The following is a 16,991-nucleotide window of genomic DNA, read 5'->3' as shown; positions in this document are numbered from 1 at the left end:
AGTATCTTTTAGGGCAGGGTAAGCTGGTGACTAAGCAGGAGGCAAGGCTGTGGTATCTGATGAAACATTAATGCCTGAGAAGCACCATGTAGGCTCAGTTCTGAGCACAGACTCTTTCTCTTCCCCACCCCTACACACATGAAAACCAGTCTGTAGCTGGGTTTGGTTTGTTTTCTTTTCCCACAGGCTGCTGATGGTCTCTTTTGCTATTCTTACTGAATCGATTTTAAAGAAGGTTCAGCATCATATAGAGAAGAATTTATTTTATTTTTTTTTAACCTGTCTTTTACATATAACTACTGGGTATGACTTGTGTGAGGAGGAAAAGAACTCCCCTTCTTGGTCTGTCACTGATGTATGAGGGAACTGGGCATACCATGCCTGTCTTTATCTGGCCCGTGACATCAGAACAGCAATCATCGCTGTCCTTTTGGCAGCTTGACTTTAGGATTTCCTCCCATTTTTAAAACCAGGTTAACCCAGAGAGCATGCTTTCAAACGTTCAAAATTCAAAGTTGAATTCCCATGCAGCACTTTAGGCACTTGTTTCCCTGGAAGCAAAAATCAACCATTTTCCTGCAGACTTCTAGGATTCTCCAGGAAACCTCTGTCCCGTGGTCATCTGTGATCTTCTCACTTTGTGTCCAAAAATGTGTGGGCAGTACCTTGCTCTGCAGCTTCCCAAGGTCTGGGCTGTCATTTGTGAACTTCTGTCCCTCTGCCTCAGCAGCATCTGGGTGTCTAATACACTAAATCTGGGGAAAGTCACATCAGGATAAAAAAAAAACCAAACTGAAAATATCTTGGGTGTCATCACTGTTAAACTTTGTAATCAGTTTTTAGATTCCTTCATGTATTGATTCATCCATTGCTGACTTGACTAAGGATGTGAGATAAAAATGCAAAATAGCTTTAAATTTCTGGTGTGTTGTATGAACATAGTGTTCAGAGGATGCTGGTTCTTCTTTTCTGCTCAGTCTTTTTCTGTTTTGCTTGGACACATACCATAAGGCAATATTCAGGGTTGCTTGGCAATAGCCAAATCGTGAAATGCACACCCAACCTGTGGGGCATTATGGTTGCTTACTTCATGCATGTAAATTTAGGGGTTTGAGCACTGAACAAGTCCACACCCAGAGTGTCTTCTTGGAAAGTTTGTTCTTATGTTTAATCTTAATGGCATTATTAATTTAATGGTTCCATTTTCAGAGACATTGAGTTATGACAGCTTTTAGAAAAGTCCAAACAACTGGGCGCTTAGCACTGTTGGAATATTAATTTGAAATGTTGTGAAATTTGTGCTGCAGCTGGGGTATATCTCAATGCAGTTAGTTTCATCTATTTTGATTTGTTTCAAATCTGCCATAAACTTTAGTACTTTACACCTGGAATATACACTGTCAGGGAAAAAAAACAACTCTCAGTTTTATTGTTACATTTTATGTTGTTATTATAATTACATTATATGATATATTTTATATTATTAGCAAAAGCAACTCCTGGCAAAAAGCCTTTAAAGAATGTAGATCAGAGGATTTTTGGTGGATACATTTGATTTGTCTTTTGGCAAGCAAAACCAGATTATTTAAGGATACACTTCTAAAATGGTCTATACTGAACGTAATGAGGAGAGGTACAGCTGTAGTCCCCCTTATTGTGCCAGTTACTGTGCCATGAAGATTTTAGAGACAGCCTTGGTGCAGCTTAGAAAGATCTCAGTTCTGGAAAGGCTTTGCAAATAGTTCACAGTTTGTGGAAGGAAGTGTGTAAGATGTCCTCGTGGGTTTTGGACTTCTCTGATTTTCTTGCTAGCGTTGAAAAATTCCCTTGTGAGTTTGCACAGGTAGTGCAGTGAAAGGGGTGGTTGGCATTATTTCTGTTGTGTGCACTTATGGAATCTGTGAGAATTTCCCTGGGTATGGATGCAGAGGTTGATGTGTTGCTGTGCTCACGTGTGTCGTTGCAGGAGCCCTCGGATGACTCTCAGGCCGCCGGCGTTTGCGGCACAGAAGAAGTGGTTCGCTATGAGTACCACGTCCTGTACTCCAGCAGCTACCAAGTGCCTGTGCTGTATTTCAGAGCGTGCTTTTTGGGTAAGGCCAGCCTAGACTCAATGTGCTGGGTGCTGAAAATGTTGAAAATTTTGTATTAAGTTGAGGAGGAATGTAATAAGGAACTGAGAGATGAGGCTGCTCACCAGTGAATTTTTCAGTGCTCTGGACTCAGAGCTCCAGGACCGTGGAGGAGATGATATCATCTCAGCCTGAGGGAGGCTGATCTTTGGCTCCTGGCATCTTGCCTGTGGTTGACTGAAACTGCTGGTCATTTTTCTTGTTCTTTTCTTGAAAATGACTACAAAAACTAAGTGCTGCAGGTTTAAACTGGGCTGGGCAATCAGCGGACGTAACCACAGTGCTTGAGCCAGTTTGAGCCACATGGCTGGGGTCTAAATATGTCTTTTAAAATTTGCTGCTTAAGGGAAAATAAAATAATACTAATATGATATCGACTTTTTTTTTATTGTATTGGAGCTGGCTCTTGAAACAGTCAGATTGTGTCTCCTTCCCTGGCATGTACATCTTGTTACCCACTGCTCCGTGGCTGTGGCCACTGTGATTTCAGATCCCATCCTGCCAGGGGAGGAAGGAGGAACGCTCAGCCTCCCACGGAGGCCACTGTTGGTGTCATTTAATCAGCAGGCACGGAGTGATCACACTGCAGCACTGGCTGTGCTCTCTGTTCCTCGCTGCCCCAAGCCAGAGTGCCTGTGCTCCAGTGGCTTGTTCCTGCAGTGGTGTGGCCAGCAGGACCAGCTTGTGGCACCTGGGGACAGTGTTTAGTGGTGAGCATGGCTGTATTGGGTTAAGGCTTCAACTCCATCATTTTAGAGCTCTTTTCCAACCTAAATGATTCTATGATCAGCATCTTTTGTGTTTTGAATAATATCTTAACTTTATCTAGATAAAGATGTCTGAATGTTGCCAGTGATATCTTTTCCTTTTTAATTAAAAAGTAGCTTAAGCTGCTTTGAATGTGTTTGGTAGATTTAATCACTCTCTGCCTTATATTGTTTAATGGTTTCTAATTTTGCAGTGTTAGCGTTTCAAAAAGCACTTCAGATTCAAAACTGAAGAACAAATTCTTGTAGGCTCCCTGGTGGAAAGATTTTAGTCTGAGGTGCAGTTTCAGGAATAGACAATTTGGGGTAAATTATCAGAGTGGGACATGGGGAACTGGGGACATTGCTCTGCCTTTACCACCACCAAAACTCATTTGCACACATCCTGTTGCAAATTTATTTCCAGCATTATTGCAGGCATTTACAAACAAGCAGTGTTTTGCCTTTGAACTTATTGTGCAGACAGGAAGATAAAGGTAGTTTTGCTGTGAGAGACGGGTTAGCCTATTTGTGGTCCTGAAAAATGTCATCTTCTTGATTTTTGCTGGATTTATAGTGCAGTGCCTCTACAGAAGGGGACGGAGACGCTGCAGGTAGAGGAAGTAGGACAGTATCTCTACTGTACTTCCATATAATTAGTATTCACCATAAGCAGTTAATCACCAGAGAAGAGCTCACAGAGACAAAACAAGTTGTTTAGCTTGTCAGCACCAGGGAATCGGAGGTGTTGAAACATGACTCCTTATAGCTGGAAGTGGGTATTACAGGAGCCAGTGGATGATCTAATGCACAATCATGGTATCATGTGCCAACAGCTCCCCTTGCAGTACAGAGCTGTAATTGCTCCTACAAGTACAATTACCTTCTAAAACACTTCTTGGGAACCTTTCACAATGGAAAACAAGGGCTTTTTTTAGATGCCTCCGAAGGTCACCTGGGTTCTCTTCAGCATTTTACATTCTCTTTTAAATTATAACAAAATCTGACTCTTGAAGGGAGCAGGATACAAAATGCTGGCAGTAAGTGTGTTTCCTACAGTGTTACCAGCTGGTATTCTCTGATTTTAATTATGGGCAGCTTACTTTTGAAAATGAAGAATTCTGTCTTCCCTGCACGTTGTTGGTCTGCCTGTGCTGTGCTGTCTGAAGATCCCAAAGTGGGATTTTGGGAAATGTACAGCTGGCATGTGCTCACAATCACTTGAGATACCAGAGCTTTGTCTTGTCACAAACCTGCTGTGAGGAAAACTCTGGGAAATGCCCTGAGTTTGGTTTTTTTTTGGGTTTTTTTTTTGTGTTTTTTTTGAGGTAATAGTCCATGTGATGAGCTCCTCACTTTGTCAGACAATCAACAATACTCACCACATTCCTCACCCGAGCTAATCTAGGAACAATCTCCCCAAGACTTACCTCAATTTCCCAGTCTAAATTCTTACCATTATTTGTAGACTCAGTAACGGGAGGGGTTCCTCACAAGTCTCCTGTGAGCTGCTCCTGGTTCCCCTGGGATCCTGCCCATACTGATCCCAGTGCTAATTAGAGCTGGCTGTGGGAGGTGGAGGTGAGCTGTAATCCTTCCATGGATTGCCCTGTCTTGCCTTCCCCAGCACAGGGCACAGAGCTGGAATTCAGAGCTCTGCTTCCTCCCTGGCAGTGTCTGCAGTGCCCATCACACCGGGGAAACAATCATTCTTCTGTTCAGCCTGGCTGAGGGCTTTCGCAGTGTTCACTTCATTCCTTTGTATAACAGCAGCTGATGCCAGCCTGTCCAAATCTGCACTCCAGCAGACACTTTACAGACTTCTCTTGAGTGATGAAATCAATGAAATCCTGCCTTTCTCCCACTGCATCTGAGTGCAGCTTCCATTTACCTGGTCTCTCAGTCCCTCCTAAGAAAAAGGCTCCCTGTAGAGTTGCTGGGGGATTTTCCCATGATCTCCAACTTGGTTGGCGTCCTCAGGAGCTTGTGCCAGTGAGATACCCAGTTTTCACTCCTCTCTGCTAGAAGTTATGTTCAAGCATTACAGATCACTTCTTCCTGCAGAAGGGAAAAAGTTGCATGGTATCCTTGTCCTTGCTGCTGTCTAAATTGGATGAAATATCTTACTTTCTTGAACTCATCTTTAGACCTTTTTTTGTTGTTTGTGAGATGAAGTTTGCTGCATAAGGTGGTGTAAGGTAAAGTTTGAAATTTTGATTGCAACAGAACTAAAGCATTTTGAGAGACATCTAAACTTTTTTGTAGTCTCAGGGGATGGATTTACAGGCAAGATCTTGTTCTGTGCAAGGACAAATACTTCAGTTCAGTGAAAATAGTGATTAAGCACGACGAGACTGTCTGGAAAGGTGTTTGGGAACATTAAAGGGTACAAGAGGATATTTTTAGGCAGTGTGTATATACATAAGAAACATTTTTCACTGCCTCATGATGCTTTCCACGTGGCGTGTATTCCTAATTTCAGACCTGCTGAAGTCACAGTGAAGTGTCAGGAGCTCAGGGCAGAGGCTAATTTCTCCAAAATCAGCCCCGTGCCTGCCATACCGACCAGAAATGGAGCCCTTCTTTCTTTCCCTGGCTTCTGAGACTACCAAATAGGTAGTTGAAGAAATGCATGAACCCCTGCTGATATCTGATGTCAGCAATTAGCCCTCTTGGAGACAGATGGTATAGGCAATTATCCTTCCCCTTCAATGCTGGCATCAGCCAGATGGGCTGAGCTAGGTCCAGTAAGCTTTCTTTAATCAGCAGAGTATTTTCCTCTTTTCCAAGTCTTTAAGATGTCAAGGAGCTTTGGTCTTTCCCTGAACCATCCCCTTCTGAAGCCAGGCATTCAGAACCCTCTTGTCATACATTAGAAAACCCACAGCGAGGTATCAGCAGCACAGGTGAGCACAGGCAGCATTCAGCAATCACCCCGTGTGTGGAGATAATAGTGGCTCGTTTCACACTTCTCCTTTTTCCTGCAAAGGCAGAGGAAGCAGCATGAAAGCTGGCTAAACACTGAAAAGAAAGAGCAGGACTAATGGGAGTCAACAAGGACTGCACCCTCACTCCTCTGGAGAGGAGAAAAAGAATGAGGTTTTCAGGCTGACCTGCTCCCAATACTCTCTCAGCTCAGTGACAGCTAAATCCCTGCCAATAAAAACCATGCTAATCAGTGGTTAGAGAGAGGGAGCTTCTGAGATAGGGCAACTTCCTCCAGCCCTGGAGGCATGACTTTCTGTATGCACAACCACACTGGGCCTGACTGAAGTGCTTTCCAGAATACAGATTTACTTCCTGAGCTCCAAAACATGTAACCACCATGTCCTTTCTCAGAAGCACAGCTGCTCTAAAGACCATATCCTGTAAGATCTGGTTTTATTGTGGCTTTGGACATAACTGAAATGGATTAATTTTTATGATCATATATTCTCTTAATCTGTACCAGTGTGCTTTTCTCTTTTGGCAGTGGTTTCTTAAGATTATTTCTTTATAAAATACATCAGAACAAAGCCTCAAAACAATTTGTGCACCATTCAGCCAAAATGTCAAATAACCTTTAACTGAAAATCTTACAAATTGTTAAAACCTTTTAATTGGGAATCTCTGAAATTCCTGAAAGTTTATTCGCCAAACATGAAGAAAATAGAACACAGCAATTTGGGAAGCCCGAGAATTTTCTCTGAAAATAAATAGGCAATTTTGTCTGCCTAAAGAATTTCTGCTCTTTTCAGAAATTAAGGTCCAGCTGAGAACTGCAGCTCCTGTGTGGTCTGACAGCCTCACCTTGCTGCTGTGAGAGGACACTCAGCATTCTGCCTTTTAACTATTTCTTATTTGTGGTGACATGACCGAGTTAACCCCAGCTGGGCAGTCAAGAAGCTTTTCTCAGAAAAATTTCATGTAGGCTAAACAGTTTCAGTAATAAAGCTATCCCAGCTGGGTTTGGGGATGAACCTTGGGACACACAGCAAGCTGTGTCCTTGTGGGTGGATGGTGACAAAATAAATGCATAGATGGGTGAATCTGGAGCCTTCACCCTCCTCTCCTGCCCCTCCTCTTGGCTTGGGGCTGCTGTTTCCTTCTCGTTGTGGCTGAACTTCCCAGTTCAGCTCCATCCCAGGGTAAAAAGGAGGCAGGAAGGCAAGAGGCTGCTCGGCTCAGCAGGTGCCACAGCGGGCCCTTGTTGCCAGCAGCAACAATTACCGACTGCTCTGTCAGACCAGCTGGATGGTTGAGGTCTCAGTGGGTTGCAAGAATGTGTAGCAGGGCTGCTAGACACGTGAGGGTGCTGGGAAAAGGGGGTAAGAGTGCCCAAAGAATACAGATGTGTGTTCAGAGCAAGTCTGGGAGCTCGTGAATAGAATGAATTCACCGTGCGGTAAAGACAAAACTCGATTTTTACTATAACATGGTTAATATTTCAACAACTTCTGGTCATTTCTAAAAATGTGATTAACAGAGTCAGAGCAACCCATTCCACATGTATGTGGATCTGCTCAGTGTTATTATAAAAATTCTCAGAGAAAAGTGTACAGAGCACAGCCTAGGGTGGCAAATCAGATGTTGCACTAGAATGAGTATTATTGTAGATTTTACACTTGTACTTTCTCCATTGAGAACAAAATTGCAGATATGCATGGCATTTCGTATCACCTGCACACAGATCTGAGTGTAAATACGTACTTCAAAAATAAATTCATGCTGTTGTAGCAAATTTCTTTGTGAATGTTAGACTGTCTCCAGCACAGCTCTGGTATCTGTCATCACAATTCAGTGGATGTGAAGGTCTAACAAGGCTTTGTGAGGATAGCATGGAAAAGCTGATTAATATGCTGTTACCCCTCAGATACTTCATTTACCACATGATTCTGCTATATGGTGCTTATATAAGTTCAGAACTTTGTGCTTTTTTATAAATATGTGCAGAAAATAAAACAGAGGCTGTAGGCAGCTGGTTTGAACTTCTGTCTAAACATGGCATTCAAATGTTAATTGTGTGAATAAATCTTTTTCATTTTACAGACATACAAATGTCAGTAGAATAAAACTGATTATCAGAGGATGATGGTTTCTGACACTTGATAAATGCCAAGATGAAGCTACTTATTGAAAGTCTATCGAAATCCTCTGTTTGCCATAAACAAATATTCATTAAAAATAGACATGCTTATTTTCTAAGAGGTTGACACTAATATCTTGGCATAATTCTAGCATTGCAGCTGAGAACCTGATGCAACAATGCTAAATGCAGCTCAAGGAAACATTGTGGACACACCAAAATGCAGTAAGCTTTTATCTGCAGAATTTTGTTCCTTAGATTTTCTCCACTCTCTCACTACAAGTTGCATATGTTTACAGATTCTTCATGGTGTTATTTTGTGGTTTTAAATCCACCTAATCAAAACTTTGTTTTACAGAACTAGTTACACTTCACACCTTACAGTCAGTGCAGTGAGTTGTTACTCTCAGGTGACAGAGCAGAAAACTGTACAGGGAATTCAGGGTGCACCTTGTGTCAGGATTTGAACAGTTTTTGGGTCTAATTTTGCTGTTCTGTATTAAAAATAGAGCGTGCTTAAGAGCTTTGGCTGAAGGTGGTTGTTTCTTCCCCCAGATGGAAGGCCTTTAAGTCTGGATGAAATATGGGGAAGTGTTCATGCATCCTACCAGGCTCGTCTGCAGGAGGGACCCTGGGACACTATTACACAGCAGGTGAGAATCCTCTGCTCCTTCAGGAAACTGGGAAATGCAATATAAGCCTGGATCCTCAGTGGCCTTACTCCTCTCTTGGACAGAAGGAAAAAAAAAATTAAAATAATAAAATATGTACATATGTCTGTATCATGTTGTGCTGAACCATTTACCAGCAACAGTTTCAGTCCTGGATCTTGATGGATGTGTAAGTGTTTACGATTTAAGGCTTGCTTTGACAGTACCTCATATTTAAAATACTTTTCCAAAGCCAGTCCTCAAAAATTCAGGCAGTTTCTGAGTAATTGTGAATTTGGGTAAACACAAAAGCAGACTTATTTACGTAAATAAAACATATCAATGTAGCATTTCACGGATTGCCTGGTAATCAAATTACCAAAAAAGACTGTGTGTAATTTTCAGTTTTAAATAGGCTTGCGGTCTTCAGGACTGAACAAGGGAAAATTGGTTTCCTATCCAAAAACAAGTTGGTGCTGTCTAATAGTGCCACATGGCTCAGAGCTGAGCTGCTTGCTCTGGTGTCTTCCCTTTGCTCCAGGTCTCACAAGCAAATCTGACGGAGAATTGAGACTCTCCAGGCGTTAGTTCCTTTCCCCATCAGACCAAGATACCAACGTGTCCTCTCTTGGTTTTTTTTTCCCTTCCTCCCTTGTTTTTTTGATTTTAGCTGTTTCCATGCCACACCAGCATGACAAGGATGTAACATCCACTGAGTCCTACAGGTGCTCCCTTAATTCAAATAACACAGTTTAATTACAAGATGCCTGTTTGGAGCTGGTGCTCAGCCATGGGAACACGAGCAGCATTCTTGTTTTTGCAGCCACAGACTATTATTTATCTTGTAACAGCTTCCTGAGAACCTACCAAGCCATGGGTGTCCTGGTGATTGCTTGTGCATGTCTGAGTTCCAGTTGTGAGCTGGCAGGTTCTTACAATACACACTTTTCACATGGAGCATTAATTACCTGGCTCGTCTGTGAGTGAAGATGAGGAAATTGGGTTTTAATAACGTAATGTAATAATGTGACACTACTGAGAATAAAGCATAAACGGGATGTTTGGAATGTGTGAAATCAGAGTGGTGGAAGCCAAAAGGAAAATCAGGTCACTCCCACACAGGGATTATTTTTGCTTCTTAAGGGACAGTAAAGTAAAAACTGTCCTGCATCTAATAACTGGAGGTTTATGGGGGATAAATACACACAAATTCCTGCAAAAAACAGGAGTTTAGGGTGGCAGAATGTGTGGAGTGATGAGTCTGTTTCTGGGACACTCTCCAGAGGTGGTACAGCCAACTATGAGTGCAGTGACAAACACAGGAAGAACATTTTGAAGAAATTAGCAGAGTTAACAGCTGCAAAATGTGACTTTCTGTTAAATAAGGAGATTATGGAAGATAATGAAAACTAGCCTGCAAGCCTCAGATCAAAGCAAGAGTCAGGTCTACAAGCAAAAAAACTGCTTTTCTCCATCAAATGAATCAGGGTTCAGAACTGAAATAGGGAGTTTTGTCTTGCCTAGCTGCTTTTCTGCTGACCCATTTTGTTATGTGGGTTAGGCTTTGCCTGCAGGGACACAGATCCTATAATGCAAGTCACTGGGCAAGCTCATCAAATCAGGCTTGAGCACTCGGTACACACGAGCAGCAGAGTAAAAAGGTTTAGGATTTTAATCCAAAAGAGATACAAATTTTAGATGCTACAAGCACTCCACCACTGGGAAGAAAAATTGAGCTTGCCAAGGGTCCGTGCATGTTACTTAAATCTTAACTAAATTTTTACTTACGTTTTAACTGGGGCTGATCTGCAGTGTTATTGGCAGACCAGGAAAAGAAAGGCTTACTGACTTTTTGGGACTTTTTTCCCCAAGTATTTTATGAAATGAGGGTGCCAGGCCTGTGCACATTCCTGATACAGCTATATTTTGGTGCATACTCTCTGTGGTAAAATACATCCATAATAAAATACACCTCAGGAACTGAGACAAGCTGCAAAGAGTGGAGACATTTGACATTTGCAAATTTTAGGTAAATTTTTGATTTTTTTTTAGTTACTTTTGATTACAGTGGAAAGTTATGCTCATTTCCAGAGAAAGCATCTTGAAATATTTTTCCTGACTAGATTACTGCAAAAAGCAGAAGCCAACTAGTTACCTTCTCATAAATAAATTAACATGATAAGGTTGCATAGTATTTTATAATGATAATTGATAAATGGTGATGATTTAATTGCACTTCCTCTAGTAATAATCTTAAAATGCTCAAATGAAGTTCCTGTGATTGGCTTTCTTGTGAGTTAAATCTCCCTGGGGTCTTCAGTCATCCCTTCTCTACATCCGGCGATAACTTGCTTTAGCTGTTTTAAATAATACAAATCAATTAGAGCACACAGCTGTTTAACAAAACTTCCAAATGTTGCTACAGGTCTCTGTGGGTATTTCCTGATGACTTATAATGACATCAATTTAGCACACCTGGTAAGATCTGTGTGAGCTGGAAGTGGCTTAATTCTGCAATGACAGGAAAATTAAGGAGTATTTATGGATTGCTGTTGCCTTCCAAAAATGTTGCCAACTGTGATTTTCAGCTTCTTTTTAGGAGTATTCAGAAGTGGAATTACAGATATTGCAGCCCTATCTCCTGAATTGCTTACTTGTAACTTGGTGGATGCTTTTTACTGTTATTTATATATATTATTAATTTAAATACCATATAAACATATATTATATGTATGATGTGTAATATTTATATTAGCTATACACAGATACAGATATACACAGATAGTAGCACTGCCTAAACAGCTCAAACTTATTGGGTCTTCTGTGTGTAATAAATGTAATAAATGGCAGGTGTAATGTCCCAGTTAAGAAGGCAGCAGCCCAAAAGTGCCACAGTCAAATGCTAAGTGTTGAGGGAAATTGAGAGAATAAAAACCTCACAAGAACAGGAAAAAAGTTAAAAAAAACAAAAACAAAACAGAGAGTGGAGAACAGAAACGAGACAAATGGGGAGAAATCTCCCCATTTATGAAATTGAACAAATTTTGTCACGTGGTAGTGCGTGGTGTAAGAACCAGGAATTAAAATAAAAAAATAAAAAAAAAGGATAACTAATACTGAGTTAATCTGTAGAGGTTGCATTTGACCTTTTATCATTTTAGAAACCTCTCTGAAGATGAGTGGGAGATGTGAAGCAGCAGAGAGTGACTCTGTGGTTATGGACAGAACTTCAGGTTGTGTGGCCTTGGTTGGGTCCTCTCTGTGGAGCTGGAAGTGCGAGACTGAAAGGCTTTTTTTGTTAGGATGGGTGTGGGATAGGCATTGTCAGGGTGTGAATTTTCATCCTGGCTCTGGCTGAGGGCTCCACACCTGTTCTGAAGTGCCTTCACCAAGATCCAGGACACTGGTGTAGCCTTCACATCCAGGAATTTTCCCAGAGTGTGGAGTGATGCTGGGTTGATGGATACAGTCACCTGTTAGGAGGTAAACTGACCCCCACTGATTTCTCAGGCGCCTTCTGAAATTTAACAACACTGGAATAAGGGATTAAAAAAAAAATGGGTAAAGACACTACTGATTCTTCATATTTTTTTTTACCCTGATGGATATTTATAGAAGTGTAGACAAAGCAGAAGGACTTCAGCGGGGGGAGAGACAACACTCTGACAAATGTGTTTCTAAGATTATGATGAAACTGAGTATTAATGTAATTAATTCTATGAACACAGGTGCCCAAGTCCACTTTTGATTCTTGTTACTGCTCCTAATCCATGCCTTCCATTAATTTTTTCCTGTGTAGAAGCAAACTAGCAAGAGAATTTTGTAATGTGATGAATGAAGCTGATCACAGTCAGTAGCATCACCAACAATTTTGATTTTAACAGAGTGATGTTGTCATAAAGCCTGACCTTCCCCTGAGGAAACAAAGTCGTAAACACAATCAAGTATATGTGCTAAGGCTTAATCAATGCTTAGTGATGATGGAATGTAAAACCAAACATCCAAGGATAGAAATCGAATTGCATTATTACAGGAGGCTCAGGGGCTGAGAAACTGCCCCATAAAACAAGAACAAAACTTGGTGACTTGAAGAGCCTGCAGAAATAGTCTTAAAAATTAATCTGTGAGTCAGGATTCCAAAGGACTCTGGAAGCTGTGGAGCACATGTGTCCATGCATGGCTCCCCTCCTTTTTAACCAACGCTGTTCAGATGCAATTACTTCTGCTACCAAAGTGCTCCCAGCCATGGGAGGGGACATGTTTCATGTGTGACACCTTGATGCTGGATTTGCCAACAATAACTCACCATTTTCCTGGTTTAGCCATTTACTATTGCTGCAGATAAAGTAACTCAGACCACTCTGATACTGACTGTATCCTATGTTTCTGTGATCAAGAATTTTTCATCTGTTTTTTTCTCAACCGTTCACTTCTCAGTTTCATTTAAACAAGGTGTTTTTCTTCTGTCATTTCATGCTTAGCAGGTAGTTTTAATATTTGTGTCATATTTCTGTCGTATCAAAATTGTTCTACCAAACCTAAACTATGAAAATCACAGCACAGAACTGCACTTATTTCTGAGTTAATCCAGTCTTTTTCAACCAGGAGTTAGGAATCTGGAGGACACATTCTTTATAGTACCTCAATAATCCTGTCCATTACATCACTTAATTTATAGCAGTGTTAACAGAAAAATCAATAAACATTATTTCTAAAATGTCAGGGATGTTAATAGTGTGATTTAAAAAAGGAGAAAGAGTCAAAACTCTGAACAGAACACGTTGATATAGTGTTGTAGAGGCACATCTTGCTGAAAATGTGATAGGGAGGATTTAAATCATTACAGCTCAGTCATTTTGAAAAATGTGGTAAGGTAGCTATTCTTAGACATACAAATCTTTCTTGCCATATTGTGGGATTTTGCTAAGTGGGGGAGGCTGTATACAGTATTTCTTAGCAGAAGGTTGCTAGGATCACTCCTAACGAATTTGAGTTGCATCAACAGTTGCTATGGATCCCCTGCTAATATTTTTGGAAAATTATTAGTACAACTTCCTGAGAAAAGGGAGTCTTAGCAGTAGAGGCTGGAATGCTATTTGACAGGGGGAAGTGACAAGGATGGCAGAGATGGGTGGGTATTTCCCACTGAAATCCTCTGCGATGTGTTGAACTCCTGGGGTTTAAACCAACCTGTAGTATTGTACAAGCTACCAAGGAGGTTTTATTTTAAAACCTGCCACTGATTAATAATGTTCACCTGCCCTACAGTTTAGTCATGACTTTCCCCATGAGATTCCATGGACAATAATCTAATCCAACTAATTTCATAGAGGGGGAAGACCAAATAATGAACTAGTACTAAATGTAGAGTAAATTCAGAATTTAATGCCTGAGCAGCTGACAGATGTGCAGTTGATGGCACCTACCAGGACTTGTGCAAGGCATTTGACACTGTCTGACATGACATCCTTGTCTGTGAGTTGCAGAGCCGTGGGTTTGGTGGATGAACCCCTGGGTGGGATGGGGCTGGGTGGTCACACTTGGGGTCAGTGAGTCGATGTCCAGGTGGAGATCAGGGACGAGTGGTGGGACCATGGGGAGCTCATGGAGCTCGGCAGGGCCTGGGTCAGGGCAGTCCCAGGCACCAGCATGGGCTGGGCAGAAGGAGCAGCCCCGGAGGAGCCCTGGGAGCCCAAAGGGCTGTGCTGGGCTGAGCCCCAGCGTGGGCAGCAGGGCAGGGGGGATTGTGCCCCTCTGCCCCTCAGGTCAGACCCCACCTGCAGAGCTGCCCCAGCCCGGGCCCGGCACAGGGAGCACCTGGAGCTGCTGGAGCCGGCCCAGAGGAGGCTCCAGGATGAGCAGAGGGACGGAGCAGCTCTGCTGCCAGGAAAGGCTGCCACAGCTGCCATTGCTCAGCCCGGACAGGAGAAGCTTTGGCCTCAGCTCCCTGTGGCCTCGCAGGGCCCGAAGGAGCCGCAGCAAAGGTGGAGAGAGACAATTGCCAAGGGCTGCAGGGCCAGGAGCCAGGGAATGGCTGCCAGTGGCAGAGGGCAGGGCTGGATGGGATCTTGGGCAGGGATTGTTCCCTGGCAGGGTGGGCAGGCCCTGGCACAGGGTGCCCAGAGCAGCTGGGGCTGCCCCTGGATCCCTGGCAGTGCCCAAGGCCAGGCTGGACATTGGGGCTGGCAGCTCCTGGGACACTGGGAGATGGCCCTGCCGTGCCTGGGCTGGGAATGGGATCAACTTTCAGGTCCCTCCCAACCCAAACCATTCCAGGATTCTGTAATATTTTACATGCAGAGATAAAAAGCAATATGAAGTTCTCTGCCAGTTTCTTGGGCATCATTCAGGACAGACTTTCAAGTCCCAGTACTCTTGTTATTTGAGTTGTTCTGAAATGACGATTCAATAATATTTTCCGTGTAGATTCATAGTTAATCAAACAAATTACAGTGTAATAGTATTGATTCTCTTAATTATTTTCTATTTCCTTGGAAAAATCTGTTTCAGTGCTGTGCATTGCATTTATGGATAATTTATCTAGCAGTGGTTCTGCTTCCAGAGAGCTTCCCAAGCAGGGATTTGTGGAGTAAGTTGTAAAAGCATGTTCCCTGCCTGGTCTGGCATTTCTCCTTGTAAGTGAGGTGAGTTCTGCTCTGTCTTCCCCCCACCATGACCTCTGGCCATTCACTGCTGGAATGAATCTGCCTACTGAATATTCTCCCCTTGTGGAAAAATCCTAAATTACACAACAGCATTGACTGCACAGTGTGAAAGAAGTGAGGATCATGTGTGATGCACTCTGGTCCATTTGAAAGGCCACTGGAGTGGCCAACAGGCATTGTAAACCATATTTTTTTCTTACTTTATTAATAAAAAAAGCATTTTAAGTGCTGCTGAAATGGGAGTTAGGTATCTGTGCTAACAGAAAGCAGTTTATACCTAAGCACCTGCACTCTGGAGTGGTGGCAGCAGATGGTGTCAGCAGTTCAAAAGCATTTAGACAAATTCATGAGGCCACTTGTCCATAAATGGATGCAAAATTACCTGGCAGGAGTGTGATCTCCAGTGCCCATGGAGCAGATCTGCTGGAGCAGTGCAGGGGGAGTGAAGCACAGAGGGAGCCCAGGTTTGTGCCATCCCAGATGCTGCTGGGGGAGGCAGGAGCCACTGCTGGAATCCCTGGGATTATGGGATGAACCCTTTCAGGCCCCTTGTGTCAAGTCCCAGTGGGTTTGGGGTTGGGTTGGTTTGTTTTTTCCCCCCTTATAATTTTTTAATCAGGGTAGGAAATCTGTCTCCAGAGTCTTTTCCATACTTCCACAGCTTGTTGGATCGTTAGTTTTGCACCTTAGATGAATCTCATAACTTAAGAACAGATTTTAAATAGTAATTAATTAAGGGTATATGCTACATAACTAAAATGGTGACAACTGAATTAATCTACTTTTGGCAAGCATGGAAGAAGAATCATCTGTTTATTTTCTTAGGAAAATGGCTGAGATGCCATTTCTTGACAATATAAGTATGGACCTGCCAATTTTTAAGTATAAAGTTTTCTTGAAAAATCCCAAATGCATAAGTTACGTGCTTGTGAGAAGCTTTAAAGCCTTAAAAGAAGCTTGTTAAGCTTTAGAAACATGCCTAAGTGTCACCTACTGCTTTGATTCCTCCTGTTCTTAAAATTAATAATTCAAACATTATTTTTTATATATATAAAATACGTAATTATAGATTAGCACTGTTGGCTATTCTTGATGACTGTTTTGCTTGTCCTGAATTACTTCTCCATTCAGGGACCTTGTGTTACCTATTTAATACCTTTAATGTAATAATAAAGTTATAAAATATAAAAAGTAATCACCACCTCTTCAAATTTCAATTTACTCTTCAAAATTCAATTTACTCTTCAAAACTGTAAATACTCTAGAATCAGGCAGAATTGGGGCATAAAATACAAATCACAGAATCACAGAATGGTTTGGTTTGGAAGGCACCTTTGTTGGGATCCATGCTGGATTTGAAGCAGCAGATGCAAAGTGGTAGGCGTGGTTCATCTCAGAGAAATTCTGGCTGTGTTACGGGTCCTTGTATTTCTGTGCTGTAGGATCTGCCAAAGCATCTCTGCTTTCCTCAGGAAAACGTAGCCATTTAATTGCCTTTTCAGCTTGGACTTGGTATTTGATGGAAGAAGGATGGGATCCAGCTTTATTGGGGGCGTGGTGTTGGAAGTAGTGAAAGTGTTAATAAAAAAATCATCTCTGAAGTTGGTTGTGGGTCTCTGGCAGCACAAGGGGAACAGGGACATTAAATCACGGGGGCAACTGCAACTGCTTGTCTGAAAAGAGCTGGAGTGTAAATCAAACCCCTCTGCAGCCTTCTCCCACAAAGACAGGCT

The 16,991-nt window shown here is 42.2% G+C and overlaps 1 protein-coding gene across 3 annotated transcripts in view; it reads left to right on the top strand.

Annotated features, from left to right (window-relative positions):
- ATG10 (autophagy related 10) overlaps positions 1-16,991 on the top strand; it is a 61,809-nt gene that overhangs the window by 36,754 nt on the left and 8,064 nt on the right. For all 3 annotated transcript variants that reach the window (XM_033520454.1, XM_033520453.1, XM_015653262.3), the window contains exons 4-5: positions 1,967-2,093; positions 8,499-8,596. In XM_033520454.1, coding sequence (XP_033376345.1) covers positions 1,967-2,093; positions 8,499-8,596 — 225 coding nt within the window. The remainder of the gene's footprint in view (positions 1-1,966; positions 2,094-8,498; positions 8,597-16,991) is intronic.

Source organism: Parus major, chromosome Z (assembly GCF_001522545.3).
Source record: "Parus major isolate Abel chromosome Z, Parus_major1.1, whole genome shotgun sequence".
NCBI lineage: Eukaryota > Metazoa > Chordata > Aves > Passeriformes > Paridae > Parus > Parus major.
The sequence above is the reverse complement of the archived record's forward strand: the minus strand, read 5'-3'. Positions and strand labels throughout refer to the sequence as shown.